General features: G+C 36.7%; 1 protein-coding gene and 1 pseudogene across 2 annotated transcripts; both read left to right on the forward strand.

Moving 5' to 3' along the window:
- The first annotated feature begins 5,860 nt into the window (after positions 1–5,860).
- LOC102537212 (olfactory receptor 8B3-like) lies at positions 5,861–6,808 on the forward strand (annotated as a pseudogene). Its single transcript, XR_012066521.1, has one exon. The product of XR_012066521.1 is annotated as an olfactory receptor 8B3-like (transcript).
- Positions 6,809–18,959: 12,151 nt separating this feature from the next.
- On the forward strand, positions 18,960–19,910 carry LOC102536992 (olfactory receptor 8B3-like). Its single transcript, XM_015244059.3, has one exon. It carries the CDS (start codon positions 18,966–18,968, stop codon positions 19,908–19,910), a length of 945 nt encoding a protein of 314 aa, XP_015099545.2. The 5' UTR covers positions 18,960–18,965.
- The last annotated feature ends 901 nt before the right edge of the window (positions 19,911–20,811 follow it).

A 20,811-nucleotide genomic window follows, 5' to 3' on the forward strand; every position in this document is an offset into this window, starting at 1 on the left:
GTGTTCCGGCAGAGTCCATGCTTACTCTGAGATGTTCTCAGACGGTGGCTTAGCACAGTGGGTCATACCGGAGCTCGTCAGTTTCTGTGTAACATGAGCCTCTCCTGACAGGTGATCTTTGCCTGGGGACTTCCTGTCATCCTAACAGACTTTTTGAACTGCACTGTGGTCTTAAGATTTTCCTACCCAATCCTTCCTTCTTGCTCTCCTTTTGTAGGTATCACACATTCATCCTGGTCTGAAGTGTTTTTCACTGACTTCCACTCCTTCCCATTTTATCCTTTACAGACATTTACCACAATAAATGTCTTGGAAATCTAAGCATTTCTTAGCATTTGTTTCTTGGGGAACTCTAAATGATACAGAGGTTTTACACTAACTGATTTTATAACTTTGTTTCAGGATATGGTAATCAAGACTGGTTGGTTTTGTTATAAATACAGACAGACAAATCCATGGGGCACAATAGAATATTCAGAAACAGATCCTCACTTTTACAGTTAATTGATTTTTGACTGAACAACTAAGTAAATCTATAGGTAAAGAAAAATCTTCTAAGCAGTTGATGCTGGAAGTACTATGTGTTCATGAGGGAAACAGTGAACTTTGATTTCTACTTCACATCATACACAAAAATTAATTTTAAATGGAGATCAAAACCATACACTTAATGCTTAAGTATAAATCTTCTAGAAGAAAACAGAAACGTATATTGGTATAGGCACAGATTTCTTAGACATATTCTAGAAAGCACTAAAAGAAGGAAAAAAGATAAAATGAGCATTTGAATTAGAACATCTAGTTATCAAAAAATATTTATAGGCAAGCCACAGACTAGAAGAATATTTGCAATACAGAGATTTGATAAAGATACAGTTTCCAGAATATATAACACTATATTCTTAGTTAAAATATATCTCTGATAAAAAGACCATTTCTTGTATTGGCATGTCATTTGAAAGACATATCCTGAAGGAACACGTGCAAATGGCCAACAAGCACATGGAAATGTGCCTAACTTACTGCACCCCCTTAGTTGTATAGTCAGTAGCTGGACAGCACTCCCACACCAGCTGTACCATCCTCCCTCACTGCATTGCCCGGACTCTGCCCCTTGAGTAGCTCAAGCACTTGTCCGGCTTTCCTCTTGGTCTCTCTCCATGTTGGACGCTGCACCCTCTTGGTGGATTTCAGGCATCCCAGCACCAGCTGTGGGGCATCTCCAAGCCCTCCACCAACCCAAACACCAATTGTATAGAGTTTCTCCTACAAGATTCTAGAATCTGGTTATGCTTCTTCCTCTTTCTTTCTGTTCCATCAGTCCTGGGAGTGGTAGCTATTTTTTATAATTCATTTGTCTTTATATTTTTCTCTGGTTCATCTTTTGCTCTTTTTTCCTTTCTATGTATATATCTCCAATTCTCTTTTTTAAATATCCTTTATAGGAAGTTCAAAATAAGCTATTTTTTGACTGGAATTTGAAACAGGAAACACATTTTGTGTGATATTGTTGGGCTGACTTGCCCATCTCACAAGGCATATCCCATTAATCAGCACATGCCAAACCCTGATGACAGTGATTTAGTCAGAAATAGTCATTTTGCTATAGTCTTTTCTGCCAAAATTATTTTAACAAACTTTTCTCTTCTCACTGAAGTTACTGAATTGGTAAGATTAAATCTAGAGATTCTGGAAGTCCTATCTTCACTACATGAGGAGAGCTCATCTGAGGTTAAAATGTAGAAGAACCAAGCAAACAAAATGTGGGAAGAGAGACACACCTCCGTGAATGGTTGGTCCCATCCAACCAAATAAAAAGCCACGTATATTCTTGACTTACCAGTTTCACACACTTTTTGGGAGTATGCTATCTCGGCAAAATAAAGTTGCAGTCATGACACGTGCCTGCAATGTGATATCCAAATCCCCAGCACACCCTGGCGGCAGTATGAGTCAGCATAGTGCCTGGAGTGGTCTGTGAATCAACAGGCTTATTTTACAAATTGACTTTAAATTCTTTGGATCAACCTGGCAAAAGTGATCATTATAAGAAATTAAAAATCACAATTCCCATAAAACTGAAATGATTAAACATTTAAATGTAGTTTTTTAAAAAATTACTATAATTATGGAATTTGAAGTAAAAATTACTTCAATATAGTAAGCATTTTTAAGTCAACTTTAGGGTACTTGGAAATATTATGGTTGTAAATGGATGAATTTCTTGAAGATATGGGTAGTGTCATATATGACTTTATTATCCTTCTGTATATACTTCATAAGTACTATTTTAACTGGGAAAAAGTTTGTTTTATCCATGTGAAATTCCCATATGAACACATGTTAAAGGCACAGAGCCTAGACCATGTCCTAGATAAGTGTTCTTGGAAGGGCAAGAGGCAGATGTGTCCAGTATGGCGGCATGTACCATGCTTTGGCCAGAGGCAAGAATGGTCACCCAAGTGAGGCATCCACTGCTCTATTTCAAAAGCCCAACCAAAGAGGTCCTCCACCACCTGGCCACCAGCTACCACAGCCATGTGCAGTGCCCACTGTGGACAGGAGTCCCATAGGACTGCTGGAGGAGTTTCTGTTTCAGGTGTTCAACCTGTGGTGGTGGGAGGCTAGGCAAGGAATTCTGATGTTCATAGCTCCCAGCAGATGTCTCAGTCTCTGTCTCCCCATTTCAGATACTTCTGTTCATCTCCAGCTAATTTATCCTTTTAGTGACATCTAATCTAGTTGCAGTGTGATTACTCTAAGAATACACACGCCTTCTGCAAATAAGAGCTTCTTTGTTAATTTGAAATAATTGAAATGAAAAAGTGAGGCTTGTGTTAAATTGATTGAACATCAAATTTTTCAATAAAAGAAAACTCACATTACTTACATATGATTTCAATTGTAAAGTTTTAAATGGTGGTAAAAATGACTTAAACTCTATCACTTATGCATACAAAATTTCTCACTAATGATGATTACAACAGCTATTGGAGATATAGTCATTAAAAATTCTTGATCAGGAATTGCAAACAGCTATTTGAAGCACAAAGCCTGTTACAAAGAAATTATATTCCAGAAGCAAGTACAAATTTTCATTGAGAATTACAAATATATTTTATTTCAGATTATTACTTAATAAAAAATCATAAATCTCATTTAAGACATATTGTTGATGTTTAAATAATTTACATTATAATGGTATATAATGAATATACCAACTTTTCTGATTCTACCAGCAAATGTAACATAACCCTGAAAAGTTCATAAAACATACATTTGCAGTTTAATAAATGCAAAATTTATGTAATCACAAACCAGTTCATAAAATAGAATATGGTAGAATATTTTATGCAGTATTTTTAGCTGTTTTGAGTGGGTAGTTAGATCCAGCAGCCTAGCCCAGCAATACCAGATACGAAGGTTGTTAAATAGCTTATTTAGTCAACTTTCTTCTCAAATTAGATTACATGGTCGGGGGGCATTTACTGTACAGTTTTATTTTAGGTGAATGTCTTCAGCTGTTATATCTTCAAGTATTTTTCTACCACTCCCCTTCCTTGTAATTTTTAATTTTTAGGGGTCTGAGAATAGTAATTGGGACTCATTTTAGTAATGATTGGATTTTCAACTATCCTATGTGTAAAACCCATATGAAAGATTTCTCACATATTTTTCTTGACTCTCTGCCTTTTTTCTTTTTATTTTATCTCATTAAATTTGCCTGATTCCATGGCTTTGCCTTCTACTGGAATAATCCCCAAATCTTTTCTCAGATCCTGGTCTTCCTCTTGAGTATTACTTCGCTTTACTTAAAATGTATACTTCTGCTTGGTTGTTCAGCTGGCGACTCAAGATCACCATGTTCAAAACTGAATGCATAATGTTTATGATTATTTCTGTTCTTTCCGAGTTCTCTGTTTTTAGTAACCCCATAATGTAACCAAACACCTAGGCTAGTATCTTTGGGAAATTTTTTTTGTCTATTTCTGTCTACTTTGTGAGAAGTTCTGATGAATCTTTCTTTTCAGTGTCTCTTCTATGTATTTCTTGAAATTACTCACAGTAGCACTTTTGATTAAGGACACTTTTATCATCCATTGACTATTGTAATTACCTCTTGCAGCTCAAGCTGCCTTCAGTCTCTTTTATACCAGTCCATTCTGCCAGCCTTTGCTGTATTAATCTTTCTAAGCATGCATGTAGATTATTTCAATCCTGTAAAAAAGAAAGAAAAATCTTGAATGGTTCCTACTGGCCTCCCATAGTGCACTGACCTTGATTTTGGCATTTGAGAGCTTCCTATACTGATCCAAATCTGTCTTTTTATCTGAGTCTATGCTGTAGTCCTGCAGGAAGAGGCATTGGGACCTTTTTGAGAGCCTGTGGAAATCCTCTGTGTGAAATTCAGGGAAGATGGAAATTAACTTCTTTTCTCTGAGCTCAGTAACTCTGATCTGAATCGCTCTTAGATGGCATCCAAGAGTTTATCAATGACCTTTACGTGCCTTAGTGATGTTCTCCTCATCCCATTCTCAGGTCTGCAAAGAAGAACTTTGGTACTGCATAAGCCTTTGGCTGTAGGGCGAGAGTATTGTTGTAGCATCCAGTATGGGTTCCAAGAAAGATAGAAAAGGGTTCCTCATTCCTTAATTCCTCATTCCTTTATTCTTTTATTATGCAGATATTTATTTGGTATCTAATATATGCCAAGCATTGCTCTAAGGTGCTACAGAAATTGCACTGAAGAAAATAGACAATCTATTTAAAGCTTAGATTCAAATATATGTGGGTGCATAAATGTGCGTTTATGTGTAGTAGGAACATGCAATAAACAAATAAATGTGTAGTATTTAATATAGTAGTAGATGCTAGGAAGAAACTATGTGGATGCAGGAAAGATCATCCTGCTTTTCTGTTTGGGGATGTGCCTTATTTGGTAGAAATTAAAATGTATGTGAAATGGTACAATTCAGTAAGTCCATGTTGTTATCATGATCTGAACTGAATAGAAAAAGTGGGTAATTTCTTCTTGCCTCAAAGCCTGATCTCTGGGGAAGGTACTAAGAAGACATATGTTTTCCCACTTTTAATCAGGTCTCTAGGCTTTCCCAACTCATAAAAACCCAGGGGTCATATTAGCAGGTGGCTCTCTTGGCACCAGTAGAGGGTATTTACTACCTCCTAGACTGGAGAGGACACTGTGGGCATAGCCACCATCAGAAATCATGATCTGTAACTCATGGCATCCCAGAGCCTGGGATACCGAAGTCTGTGCTCTGGCTCCCTTAGTCATTCAAAACACAACAGTAACAAAAACCTCTGTTTTGGATTGTTCACCCCTAAAATTCATCAGAGTCACTTGCCTGTCTGTGTGAGTAGTGGAGGAGAGTTAATGAGGTAAGCTGACCTCAGTTTTGGCATTTGAAAGCTTTCAGTACTGATCCAGATCTGAGTTTTGATCTGAGTCTCTGCAGCATTTAGCAGAGAGGGACTTTTTGAGAGCCCGTGGAAGACCTCTGTGTGACATTCAGGGAGGATGGAAATTATTTTCTTTGAGCTCAGTTAACCCAGCAGGATTGAGGTCCCCATGCAAAAGGGTAAGTGTTGAATTTAATCTGTCCTGTTATTCTTCTAAACTTCATTTATGGAAGCCAAGCACTCCTTGAAGTGTCACGTCTTCTTTCTGCTGAGATGACTTTGATCGTTCGGTGAGCCTGGCAAACTGTCGAAGCAGAAGTGGAGCAGAGATGCTGTAGTTATGAGTGGTCGCAGGGTTACTGAATCTTGTCCCTACAGAACTTGCCTGTTAGTGTTTTTGATACATTTTAATGTTACCCTTTGTCCTGTTCCCACAGATATGTCCTAGGAAAGAATGGCCTTAGGGAACGATTCTTCACTGACTGAGTTTATCCTGCTGGGTTTAACACAAGAGCCAGAACTCCAGCTGCCTCTCTTTTTCATTTTCTTGGGAATATATGTGGTCACCGTGGTGGGAAACATTGGCTTGATTATTCTGATTGGTCTGAATCCTCACCTGCACACTCCCATGTATTACTTTCTTTTCAATCTTTCCTCTGTTGACCTCTGCTACTCTTCTGTCATAACTCCCAAAATGCTGATGAGTTTTGCAAACCAGAACGTCATCTCTTATGCAGGGTGCATGGCTCAGCTCTATTTCTTCTCCTTCTTTGTTATTGATGAGTGCTGCATTTTGACATCAATGGCTTATGACCGATATGTGGCCATCTGTAAGCCCCTGCTTTACAAGGTGACCATGTCCCATCAGGTCTGCCTCCTGCTGACTGTGGGTTCATACGCGATGGGGCTTGTGGGCGCCACGGCCCACACTGGATGCATGCTGAGACTGTCCTTCTGTGATGGCAACGTCATCAATCATTACATGTGTGACATACCACCTCTCCTTCGGCTCTCCTGCACCAGCACCTACATCAGTGAGCTGGTGGTGTTCATCGTGGTGGGCATTAATGTCATAGTGCCCAGTCTCACCATCTCCATTTCTTACACCTTGATCCTCTCCAATATCCTCCGCATCCGTTCTACAGAGGGCAGGTCCAAAGCCTTCAGTACCTGCAGCTCCCACATCATTGTGGTTTCTCTTTTCTTTGGATCATCAGCATTCATGTATCTTAAGCCTTTTCCTGCTGGGTCTCTGGATCAAGATAAAGTGACCACAGTGTTTTACACCATTGTGGGGCCAATGATGAATCCTTTCATCTACAGTTTGAGAAACAAAGATGTCCAAGTTGCCCTGAGTAAGACTTTGAGGAAAAAGTTGTTCTGCTAAATGGAATCTGTGTTAGTGATGCCAAATCCTCATAAGGGCACATGATGAATAAAGCTATGGAGAAAGTAGTAAGAAATCAAAAAACAAATGCAAATGATTTAAATAAGAGAGTAAATTAAGTTCATTGTATAAATCACTTCACAAGGAAAAAATGCTATGAGAAGGAGGAAGATCAGCCCTTCATCCTTTCATAGAAAGTAGGGAACGTAGTTCATTCCATCATTCTCCAGCTTACTTTCAGGGATTATAAGCTTTTAAGTAGAAAAAGTTGAATGGGGATGAGTCCAGGAATGATAAGGTTGCGAGAATTTTGACTGAGTCATGTCCAGAATTCCTGTGACGCTTTGTCATGGAGATATGGACTTTGGTGGACTTCAGATTCAGTCATTGACTCATTTATTTAACAAACATCTTTTGAAAGACTGTTGAGTTTGAGCATTAAGGATGGTCTTTTCGAGTGCTGGTGGGGCTTTTGTCTGGGAGATTTCTTTGTTTCCCCAAAAGCGGAAAAGTATAGGGAAATGCACCTCTCACCCTGGCCTCTGATCTCTTCTCACTTTAGTCTCAAGGGAATATGGTAAAGGGAGATTTTCTTCTGATCCCAGTCCCTAAGAAGACTAAAATAACAGTTTAGAGCAGTCAGGAATAAAGGAAGCAACATTGGGTTTTACCTCTTGAGACTTCAGGGCAAGAAATGTGGGCAATAGGATATGCTATGTGTTCACTGGGAAGAACTTTACTGGAAATGTTTACCAATTATGAGTAGAGGAATTTTTGTCCTTTCCTCAAATAGACTTTGAAAACTCTAATTCATTAGCAATCAGCATGTTCCCTTATTATTTTCATTTTCTCCTTTGTCCCAGAGGTTACATGGTACAAATGTTGTAGTTTATTTAATCAACAGATAGAAACTGAACACCTATCCTGTATCACACTTGGTTTTTAAACTTCAGAGATGCAACAGTGAACAAGACAGACAATGTCTGTGCTCTTGTAGTGCTAATCGTCTACGGGATAGAGGAGTTGGGGTGCAAGTGGGCAGGAGGAGGAGACACGGTGAGCAAATGAATAAAGACAGTAGGTCAGGGAAGGCTTTTCCGAGGAGATGTTTCAGCTGAGAAGAGGAAAATTGGACACACAGCGAGACACCAGGGGCATGAGTGTGTCCACACAGAGGAAGGACCATGTGAAGACACAGGGAGAGGGTGACTATCTGCAAACCAAGGAGTATTGCCTCAGGAGAAACCAAGCCTGCCAACACCTTAATCTTGGACTTGAGGCTTCTAAAGTGTGAGAAAGTGAATTTTTGATCTTTGAGCTACCCAAGTCGCCCTAGAAAACCAATGCATAAAATATCTACTAAATACATGAAACTTAATAATACATGAACTATTTACTAAAGACTATGCAGCATTTTTTAAAGAGTTGAAATTCATGGTGTAACCATCTCATACAATACTAAATATACTCATACCTAATTTGATAGTCAAAAAGGCATACCTGTCAAGCTTATTTTTACTGAAAAACTAATCTCTTTTTATTTGAATCATCTTCTTAGTTCACTCTGAATTTCGAGACTCTATCAAAAATAATATTCATCAAGAAATCAGGAAGTGAATATGTTTACGTGTGTGCAGAGGTAGGGCTTTATGAGCAAATTTTACAGGAACCCCGGTTATAGGACAAGTCTTGGAAAGGCCAGAGCACAGAAGGCCAGCTCCACTCCTCTCCCTCCCTTCTGGTGGGGAAGCCAGTCACAGAGCTGTGTTGGCTGCAGCAAGCTGCCTGCCCCTTTTCCTTTGTTCTTAACTGACCCCCGGCATCCGGACTGCTGGTTTCATAGGCACTTTGGGTGAGGAGAGCTAGAAATCCATCCCTTGTTGCATGTGAGCTTGAGGAAGATGTATATACTGCTGTTGTCCGATGCTAGTCCGTCTCCCAGTTCTATACATTTCAATTAGACCAAGTTGACGTGCTGCTCAGACAATATTATCCTTAACTGATTTTTTTGCCTGCTTGATCCTTATCATTCTGTGCTGCCTCTCTTTAATTAAAGATTAAATGTTCCTAGTAAGCTTCCTTGTGCTTTTATCTACTTTCTGAAATCAATATAGTGACTCCAGCTTTCTTTTGAGTGTTGTCATGGTATTTATTTACTTTTAACATAAGGTTTTATATTTAAAATGAATTTCTTCTAGACAGTTTAGAGCTGGGCTTGTTTTATTACCCACTCTGAAAATCTGTCTTTTATTGATGGATCTAGACCATTCACGTTTAAAATGATTAGAATGGTACAGCTGGATTAACATCTATCTTGTATAGAACTTCTTTCTGCTTGTACAGATGTTCCTTTTTCTTTTGTGTCTTCTCTTCCTTTTTTATTCTCCATATTTAATTGAGCATTTTATATTATTCTATTTAGTTTCTCTCTCAGCATTTTAATTATACTTTAAAAAAATTTATTCAGTTGCCTTATAGTTTATAATACACATTTTAAATTAATCTAAACCCATCTTCAGATAACGCTGTACCACTTCGTATGTAGTGCAAGTACCTCAGAATATTTATATTTCTTTCCTCCTGTCCTCATAACATTGCTATCTATTATTTATTTCATTGATCTGTGTTATACACATCAATGCATTGTCACTATTATTATTTTAAATACACAGTTATCTCTAAGAAAATTGAGAAGAGAGAAAAGAAAATATTTTATTTTACCTCCATTCATTCATTCTCTGATGTCTTTTTTTCCTTTTGTCAATTCAAGCTTCTGACCTGTATCAGTTTCCTTTTGCCTGAAGAACTTCTTTTAGTATTTTTTGAATGTCAGGTCTGCTGGCAACAAATTCTCTCAGACTTTGTTTTTCTAAGAAAGTCATTATTTCACTTTCAGTTTGAAGGGTAATTTTATTGGATACAGAATTCCAGGTTGGTGATATTTTTTATTTCAACACTTTAAATATTTCATTTACTCTTTTTCTTGATTGTATGGTTTCTGATAAGAGTTCTGCTGTAGTTCTTATCTCTGTTCCCTATAGGTAAAAAAAAAAACTTTTTTCTTTTGGCTTCTTTGAAGATTTTCTTTGAAGCTAAAGGCAAATGAAAGGAAAGTGCAAAGTAATTACCCAGCTTTTCTTCCACCTTATTAAAACTTACTATATTTTTGCAGTTTTAACAACAAGACTTATATATCAAGAATCTTTACTTGATTTTAAAAAATACACTAAAACCTTCTTGGGATATTTCTTAGAGCAATTTCTTTTTTCTTTTAAATTAATTCAAATATTGTCTAAGACAAAAGTCCCCATCAGAGGGAGCTATTTACTTAGAATATAGCTGAAACAAGTTCCAAGAGGATAATTCCCCTCACTGACAGGGACTGTTTTAGACCGCATAACTGTCCCTTAATTCACATCCCATAATTCATAGGGAGAATTAACACAGTTCAGTTTTCACACACTGTTGTAGTTCTGATACAGAAGAAAGCCTTACTTTAGGACAGTTGAAATTGTAAGAAGACTTTCCCCTCAAGACCTAGTGTTCCCAAATTCTTTTCTTTACCAGGAGCTATGCTATTGATGGTGTAGACAATTTATGAACTCGCAAATCTCAGAGTGAAAGTTTTTCCTATAAGTCACTGATAGGACATTTGATACTCCAAACAGGGTAAATCTCAGACTACTGCACTTCTCTTTATATTACACACGTACTGTCCCATTGTGGGATTTGCTAGGACACATACCTGAGTTCTGTTGTTCAGAAATGCAGTTGTTCATTGCCTTTACATTAAGGATTTATATCCTTCTGATCTGTTTAGAAAACAAATTGTGGCAAAATTTGAGGAAAGGAGAGAACATCTCTCAATCATGGCCACTTGTTTTTGAGCAGGGGTTGGGAATTGAACACATTGGTCACAGAAGTCATGGATTGTCAGGTCCTTTTTCTGCTTCTCTGTCTTTACTTAAGTTCCAAGACAAAAAATATTAACATCCATTTGAAGCTTTATGGTCACATTTTATTCAGAATAGGAAGCTTTGCTTAGTACGAAGATGCCCAAAGAAAAGAGTCTTTCCTCCAAGAAAGTGTGAGACTTTCAGATGAGAAGGGGGAGAAACATATACAACTCTCAGCCCTTACCCCAATAATAGTTGTTTTCAAGGGACAATGATAAAACTGAAGGACAAAGAAAAATAAAGGACTGAAAATGAAGTACTAGGCAGAAAATCTAACAAAGCACCTGGCGTAACTAAATTAACACAAGCAAAATAGACTTTAAATATGATTATTAGAGATAAGGAAGCCATTGCATAATAACAAAATAACATGGTATAACTGTTTTCAACTTGCACACACTTATCAGTGTAGCCTCAAAATATATCATACAAAACATAAGATGATTGCAAGAGGAAATCAACAAATCCAGATTCATATTGTGAGATTTTAATATGCTTCTCTCAGATATTGACAGATCAACTGAAGTCTAAAAGGGAAAATAGACAATTTGAGCAAAAAAAATTAATAACCTGGATCTGTAGATACTATGCATAGGACTTTGTAGTCAATGATGGAGCATACATTATCTTTTTAAGCAAATGTAGAATTTTCATCTCAATATTTTAAAATTTAGGAAAGGTCCTCAGATTCAGTCTCAAATACAAACAAGCAGCTGATATCATGAAGACCACATTCTCTGATTAAAATGTAAAATTAGAAATAAAAGACAAAAAGATATTTACCCTGGCTTACATTTGAGAACATATGAAACGCTTCCAAATATTTCATAGGGCAAAAAATGAGAAGTTAAAATGATAAAATATTTAGAACTGAGGGACAATTAAAACACATATATTGAAACATTTAAGATAACTGCTAGAGTTAGAGGGACATTATGTCCTTAAATTAATCTTGTTTTAAGATGCCATTTTGAAATTAATGCACTAAGGTTAGAATGGCAACATCAAGGTAAAGAATAACAATAGTTTAGTAAAAATACAATACTAATAATATAACAATAATGTAATACTTAATAAATATTAGAAAAGGGAGTAGCACAATACACGAAATGAGAACAGAGAGCAACAAAAGCGAAAGCTGGCTATTTAAATGGCTGATAAAATAGAAAAAAATTCTGGAAAGGTCAATCAAGCAATAAATGAGAAGATGCAAATAAATGTTAGGAGTGAAAAATGGAGACATAACTGAAAATGTCAGATATAGTAAAATACATGCCGAGGACACCACGAATAATTTTACATAAACTTGAAAACTTAGATGCAATGGGTAACTTTGTGTAAAAACACAACTTATCAAAAATATTTTTTTAAAACTCATTTAAAAAATAGTCTGAATAAACCTTTAAACAACAAGGAAATTAAATCAGTAGTTTGAAACCTTATTTCCCCCCAAATACTAAGATGGTTTTACATGTAAGTTCTAACATAACTTCAAACATAGATGATCTATGACTTATGTGAACATTTTTGTGGAGCAGAAATAGAGAGATGGCTCCCTTTTATTGTTATAATAATATTGAGATTTCAACTCCAAAGAGGATAGTATAAGAAAAAAATATTAATAGGGCAATCTCACGTGTTTGGAAGCATCAGAAATTTATTTCCATTGTGTACCACAGAAATACTTAAATTATTGGCATTATGTCACAAAGTACCAAGTTGGAATTTGAACAAGTGGCCTAAACTAATTAAATTACTGAAGTCATTCATTACACGAAAGAATATTTTAATTAAATTTATTCCAGAAACAACTATATTTGAGACCTTGTGTTCCCTTATTGATTTTATGACAGACTGTTAAATGGAAAAAATACAGTAGCTTTCCCAGGCAGCAAATCTCTGTGTGGCTGTCAGAAGATAACTAGAGTAGAGATTCAGACAAAAAATATTCCTAGGTAAAAGGTTTGGCACAACACTTTGTAAATTCTAAGGTGTTATAGAAGACAGTGTATTTTATTACTGAGTTTTACTAATAGAGACCAATCCCTTGGGTGATGAGATCTTTTTGAGACCTAATTTGCTTTTTTTTTTTTTAATTGATTGTGTAATGCACCCAGAGCCAAATCTTGAGAGATTTGTAAACGTTTGGGAATTAGTTGTTATATATTTTAAGCCCCATCTTAACATTTGCAAATAATATCAGGATCCAATTTTTGAAGGTAAATAAATGTCTTCAGGTAAGTAGATATCAGCTTCTCAGCAGAAAAAAAATTCTGCATGCTGTTTGGATTGATTCTATTTTAAATGCTATAATTAATCATTTCTTCATGATATTAGATTAATAATATCAATGGGTTATATAGTACTTAATGTTTACTGGGTTTCTTAAAAACCTCTATTAACTCAAAAAAATTCCTATGAGATGGGTTTTTACAGATGAGGACAGTGAGTCATAGGTAGTATAACTTGCTCAAAGTCACACAACTCTAAGTGGCAAAGCCAAGAGATGATTCTGGGAAGACTGGATGCAGAGATGCATTAAAGCTCTAATCACTATGCTATCGTATTCATTTATTTTTTGTGATTGTATTCATTTAATTTTTAAATGACTGCAAAAAAACATACCTTGTAAGACAGGCCAACTGCCCTGAAAACTTTGCCTGGAGAAGGGTAATCCTGACCTCTATGTATAATTATGTAGTTGCTTTTTGTCAGTCTGTACACTGGATGACAATTTCCTTGATTTGATTTCCGGTTATCTGCATTTCAGTTTCAGTATTTCCTGTCAGATGCTCCAGTGAGCCAAACAATTTCCACAGAGCCCAATATTTTAAATCCCTCTTGTCCTGAATTCTGTTACTGGCTTAACTGTCACTGGCTTAACCGAAAGATCTTTTGTGTGTAGATGAATTTTCTAGTTAAATAATGTCCTATCAAAGGCACAAATGGCAAATGCAGGTTAAATTGTCAAACTTATGCTGCTGGGCTATTAACCATCATTGTTAAAGTTTAGGAAATTGGTGAGACTATTTAGATGGGGAAAGGTCAACATGCTTGGTTATATCGACAGCATTTCATGACCTTATCCTCCTGCTGCTCAGCGTGCTTATCTGGGCAGTTCACTGCAACTGCTTTTCCTAAGAGCAAAAGCAGAGTTGATGTGATGGCTAATATAGCTCATTCTTAAGTCTAAATCCTGACATCCTACATTCACAGCTTCTAATATGCACCAAACTCCTCACAATTCTTCCAAAGTCACTGTAGGAACCTCAGAAATCTCCTGTCCACTCTGCTTCTTGTATTAAGAACTTTTAAAGTTTTTTGCTCTTTGGGGTTAAAGAGAGTGCTCTTCTTGATGCTACAGATGCAGAAACAAACACTGCTTTTCTCAGAACATTCATCCACTTCTCCATCCACGGCCCTTGGGGAAGGGTGCCTGCTGCTTCAGAGCTTTGACGTAATACAAAATAATCTCATTTTTAAAATGTAAGAAATAACAAAAAATGGCAATTGGTAATTACATAGTGGTTTAAAGTTTTCAAAGCTCAGGACAGATCTCTTTATCTTCATAGCTCCTCTTTTTATGGTTAAGGAAACAAAGATTCAGAGTAAATTAGATTCAGATATCTAACCGATTTTATTATTTTCTCTCAAATGAAGTTACACTGTAGAAAAGAGCATAAAAATAGGATTTCTTCAATAATCCTAACTCTGTATTCTAGATCCTGTAACAGATTAGTTTAGGAAAATGTTATTAGTGGAGGTTATCTTTCTAGGAGAGAAAATAACAGAGTAATATCTGCCCTAGATAGTTTTATGTTTAAAAATGTAGGCGTTAAGCAAGGAGGGTTGTCTTATTAAATTTGCGTATCTCTGTTAACTAAAAGAAGCAAAACTTTTCAAAGATTTTAACTAGGCACACAGACACATACACACAGGCATATACATATATGCACACGCACGTATACACATTTACAGTTTTAATTCTGGATGTTTTCTGGGTAACCTGATGAAGGATTTGGTGAGCAGTATTCTTACATCCTGGAGTAGCTGATGATGCTACTTCCATTGTGCTTCCGAAAGGTGGGAGCTGGCACCTTTCTGTGCTCACTGTTGGTTGTATTATACAACTTTAAAAACAGTAGCATTGTAGGACACTAGCGATGGGGGAGAAAAATTGGGAGGGAAACAAACTAGGGTCTTTTTCTCCCAACAGAGAAGGTGTATTTGGGGGCAAGTGAACTTCTTAATACTAAGCGCTAGAATTAGACAGATTTACTACTATGATCACAGAAAGCTTCCTGCAGGTCTCTTCCAGTAGAGGTGGTACTGTATAGGAAAAAAGCCAACCAAGAATATATTCTTTCTGGAAATATGCAAACTCTCGCAAAGAAAGGGAATAGTTCCTCCTTTGAAACTAACCAATCAGATAAGTCACTCCAGCTTCCCTGGAGGTATGTATGAGGGTGTAAAGCAGGATGTGGAGTGTCAGAGTAACTTATTCCTATACATGGGAGGAATATCAGGAAGGAGAAAGGAGTGTTTCATTCCTCTTTCATGTACACTAGGAATTTAGAAAACTAGATACGAATCAGTGTAGGAAAAAAGCAAGTCTATAATGAATAAAAATAGAATAAAAAATGACAAAGATTCAAAATTAAAAAGTATGACTGAGAAATTCTAAGTAAGTCTTATGAAAGTGACAGAAGACCCACTTTATGATTAAAGTATTCATTAGTAATCTTATTAGGATGATTCTCTTAACTCCCCAAGGAAAAGTCAGAACGAGTGGAGAAGAGCATGAGGAGTTTAGCTGACCAAAACAAAAGTACATGTATTCCTTTTTAATTACTACAGAAAAGACTGGTAGCCCATAAAAAAAGTAGCCAAAAATCATTCAGTGGACAAATAGCAAAAGAAATATAAATGCAAATTAGCACATTAAACTTGTCCAAATTTATTAGATTAAAAAATTCAATTAAAGCAATAGTAATATACATATTTAAACATCAATATTAATTTCTGTAAGACAGTTTAATATATATTAAATATATTGTAGTATAATTTTTTTTATTGAGTTATAGTCAGTTTACAATGTTGACTGAAAATGGGGGTGTGAAAAAAGATACTCTATACAAGTGGAAACCAAAAAACAATAACAGTAACTATACTTATATCAGACAAAATAAACTTTAACTCGACAGCTGTAGCATGAGACAAAGACGGTAATGACATGATGAAGAGGAAACATTACAGCTGATACCACAATAGTACCAAAGATCATAAGACTACTATGAACAACTATGCACAAATTGGATAATCTAGAAGAAACGGGTAAGTTCCTAGAAACAATCTACCAAGACTGAAGTATGAAGAAATAAAAAATCTGAACAGACCAATAACAATTCAGGAGATTGAATCAATAATCAAAAATTCTCCCAACAAAGAAAAGCCCTGGACCAGAAACCAGAAAGTTTCACTTGTGAATTGTACTAAACATTTAAGCAAGTAAGACCAAAACTTCTTCAATGCTTTCAGCAATTGAAGAAAGGGAACACCATCAAACTCATTTTTCAACCAGAATTGCCTTCACAACAATGCCAGGTAAAGACTATGAGAACTGAAAACTACAGGCCAGTATCTCTGATAAACATAGATGCAAAAATTCTCAACGGAAATCTCGCAAACCAATTCAACAGCACATTAAAAGGATCATACACACAACACAAACACATGCTGCGTGCAGAATTACCTAATGCTGAATAACATCCGTAGTCCCATACCTTGTTAACCTTATACCAATGTCAGTTTCCTGGTGTTGCTGCTGTTCTGCGGTTGTAGAACATGTCACCGTGGTAGGAGGCTGGGTGTATTTCAAGGGACTCTATCCCTAATTTTTGAAATTTCCTGTGAATCTGTAATAATTGGATAATTTTAAAAATTCGACTTCTCACAAGCGTGATTATAAGTTAATACATACATGGAAATTATAAAGTCATGTTTCTTTGTAATGGAAGCTGATTAACTGATTTTTCTAATAGATTTGATTTTAATCTATTAAAAGCAAATACAGCATCAGAACAGCCCAAGGTAATTCCATTTCCATGGAATTATTGTACCAGTAAATGTTTTATTAGGCAATCATCTCTGAAATCAAATAAAAAGATCCTTCAATTTATGTCTATAAAATTTGCAAAAAAAACTGATTATTTAAAGGGACTCAAATATTTTAAAGGGCCATAATAAGTAAACTTTTCTGAAATGTTCATATATATTTATGAACTTAAATTCTTAAAAATAATGTTAACCTAGATTTATAATTAGTGAATTTTCAATGACATTAATTATTTGCATCTTTATGAGGGACAGGAGAGAATCCTTTCTTCTATGCTCTGGGGGATATATAATCTCTGATGGAAAATTAACATTTACTGTCACAATTACAGTGTAAATACGCACCCTCTGCTCTTCCCTGAAAAGCTTACCATGAGGGGAAGATCCTATGAGGACGGCTACACCTCAATTTCTAATCAGGTCCAGAAGAATTATAAGCCTTTAGCAGATGCCATGTGCTGTGGGACACGGTGGCTCAGATACCAAGTTTGTGGATTCCCTTCACAGTCTCTTAATAAATTTATAACCACAAAATTAATCTGAACCATAGACTGACTACTGTGATTCAGACCGTAATATCTGGGCTATGATTCTTTTACCAATAAAGGGAGAAGACTCTGTGACTACATCTGCTCAGCCTTGATACCTGCAAAGCCCGTTCTTCCAGGACAGTGGAGGTGAAACACGCCTACAGGGCCAGCACTGAGTCTCCTCAGTGCAAACAGAGTAAGTTAGCCAAGTGTCTGTTTTTGTCTCTGTTGCTGAAAAATGAGGGAAAGGATTGATACTGAAAAACAAGAAACTCCGAAGTCTGGAGCTGTGACGCGACTGCCTGCATTGTTCTCAGCACACCCTCTGTGTTGGCTTCATCCTCATTCTGGTAGCAGGAGAATGGTAGCGGTTCCAAGTGACAAACCCAGAACATAGCAACGTCAGAAGAAGAAGAAATTAGTTTCTAAGAATTTCTTAGTTGAAATATACATATAGAAATACATAATAGATATACATAATATAGACATACATAGTAAGTGTACAGCTTGGCATATTTCCACAAACATAGCAACTAACCTAATTGGCAGTTAAATTAATTACGTTTCTCTTCCATGCTGTCCTACGAAACCAAGGAAAGCACACCCACCTTCCTTTATTCATTCTCTGTCCAGCTAGGATGGAAGGGAGGAGGAGAGTGCGTGGAAACACTGGAGTGTACGATTAAGTACAAAGGTTAGGGTACAAGGATTCACCTCAGTACCTGTTACTGATCATTGACTTCCTGGATTCTTGTACTTAAGCATCTGAAAACCTTACAGATTGTGAGAGTCTTCCTGGCAGCAAATATGTGTATGGGTCTCTGCCTCATAGAAATCCTCTCTTTTGTTGTAGGTCATCACAGGGGAACTGAGGTATCTAGTAGGGTGATGGATACCCAGTTTTTCAAGTATGTTAACCCATTACTGTATTTATTTACTTTGGACTAGTAATCACATAGGCTCAAAATGCGAAAAAGAATTTTAAAAATCTACGTTTTCTTGCTTCCCCTCTCCCACATTTTGAATTTGATGTGCTCTTTTGCATCTTCATGTTTATTCTCTAGCTGTTTATTGTAGTTACTGCATTTCCAACTGTGGTTTTCTCTTTTCTGCAGATTCTTGCTTTTTATTTAGAGAAGACCTTTCAGTATTTCTTTCAGGATAGGTTTAGGTTTATCTCGTAGGGTAATGGAAACATGACCAGGAACTAGGAAGTGAGGGACCAGATGAACAGGAGGGAGAGACAGGGATGCATCCCCACTCCTGAAGCTCACCATCAGGTAGGCTCATTCCTCGTCGGCTCCGCCCCTCTGTCTTCTGGTAAAGATAGAGCAGTTCTTTGTAACACGCAGCTCACGCAACCAAAGGCAGTGATTTCAGTGCTTAGGGGTGTGTGTGGCAGTACCTTCAGACCCTATGAAGCAAAGGAGGACTTCTGTGATTTCTGCCAGTCTGAGTCTGTTTCTCATAACACTCATATAAAAGAGTTTGTCAGGACAGAGCTGTGTTCCTATTAATGGAGTTGTCTTCTGTTCTCACAGATTTCCAAAGTTGAGAATGCTGGCTAGAAATGACTCCTTAGTGACTGAATTTATTCTTGCTGGGTTAACAGACCGTCCAGAGCTCCAGCAACCCCTCTTTTGCTTGTTTCTGATGATCTACACTGTCACCTTGGTGGGCAACCTTGGCTTGATCATTCTTATTGGTCTAAATTCTCACCTCCACACCCCCATGTACTATTTCCTCTTCAACTTGTCCTTCGTTGATCTCTGTTACTCATCTGTTTTCACCCCCAAGATGCTGATGAACTTTGTGTCCATGAAGAATATCATCTCCTATGTTGGGTGCATGACTCAGCTGTTTTTCTTTCTCTTTTTTGTCATCTCTGAATGCTATATGTTGACCTCAATGGCCTATGATCGCTATGTGGCCATCTGTAATCCGTTGCTGTATAAGGTCACCATGACCCGTCGGGTCTGTGTGGTGCTGACTCTGGCTGCATATGTGATGGGATTTGCCGGAGCCTCTGCCCACACCGGGTGCATGCTCAGACTAACCTTCTGCAATGTTAATGTCATCAACCATTACTTGTGTGACATCCTCCCACTCCTCCAGCTCTCTTGCACCAGCACTTACGTCAATGAGTTAGTAGTTCTTATCGTGGTAAGTATTAATATTGCGGTAACCAGTGTCACCATCCTGGTTTCTTACATCTTCATCCTCACTAGCATTCTTCACATCAAATCTGCTCAAGGAAGATCGAAAGCCTTCAGTACCTGTAGCTCCCATGTCATTGCTCTTTCTATTTTATATGGTTCAGCAGCATTCATGTATCTTAAATGTTCTTCTCCTGGATGTATGAAGCAGGGAAAAGTTTCTTCTGTTTTCTATACTCATACGGGACCCATGCTCAATCCCCTGATCTACAGTTTGAGGAACAAGGATGTCCAGGTTGCACTTAGGAAATCCCTGTTTAAAATCCAGAGGAGAAACATGTCCTAATTGAAGCAGCAATATTGTAAAGAAATTCAATTTTTGATTTAATTTCATTGGTGTTTTTCAAGAAGAATCTTTATCACCATGTTGCTTCTACGTATTGTATCGTATGTGGTAAAATAGATTTGTCTTAACATTTTCCTTGTAGCTGATCTTGTCTCGTATTTGAACTCTGCATCTCTTACGCCTTATGTCAGTGTACTAAAGAACTAACAATGTGTTTATGAAAGGAACCAATATGCTGACCTTTTTAAAAAATCATTTTATCATACTTCTATTTTCTGGGTAATTCTTAATCTGGACAAATGTGGTGAATCATAAATCACAGAAAGTTAAAATTACAGCTTGCTTACCAAAAGACAGAAGTGCCAAATACTTTTTGATAAGCATTCTCATTCTTATCAATACTGTTACCAATATAGGGAAGAGGAGTCAATACAATGTCTTCAATACAGACTGTTGTATAGCTTAAAGTATGATCGAATCCCCTGGTCTTTTCTTTCTGCTCTATTTTTCTTATCAGTTTTCTTTTTATATTTTGTCCTTTTAATATATTTGTCCTTTTATATTTTGTCCTTTTTATATTTTGTTCCCTTTGGGTATGGCAAAATCTATACCATAAACCACCTGTTTTTGAGAGCCTCTATCAGCCCAGTTCATTTAATATCGAAGAAAATACATGTAGCTCCACCTTTAACTGCCAAAGATGGCGTTAACAGTATGATTAAAGGGATAATACATATGCATCTTATGACCTCAGTAAGAGGGCTGACTGGTTTATTATAAAACTGTCATTGATTATGATCTAAAATGACATCAAATATTTTGAAAAAGAGCATGTAGTTCTTACTGCAGAGTTTATTTATCACTTAAAGGAAAATACTGCACATCAAGCTAGGAGAAACAT

Source organism: Vicugna pacos, chromosome 33, assembly GCF_048564905.1.
Source record: "Vicugna pacos chromosome 33, VicPac4, whole genome shotgun sequence".
NCBI lineage: Eukaryota > Metazoa > Chordata > Mammalia > Artiodactyla > Camelidae > Vicugna > Vicugna pacos.

What these genes read in the sequence shown, in the direction of transcription:
- LOC102536992 (XM_015244059.3), top strand. Translation starts at nt 18,966, where the DNA reads ATGCTGGCTAGAAATGACTCCTTAGTGACTGAATTTATTCTTGCTGGG.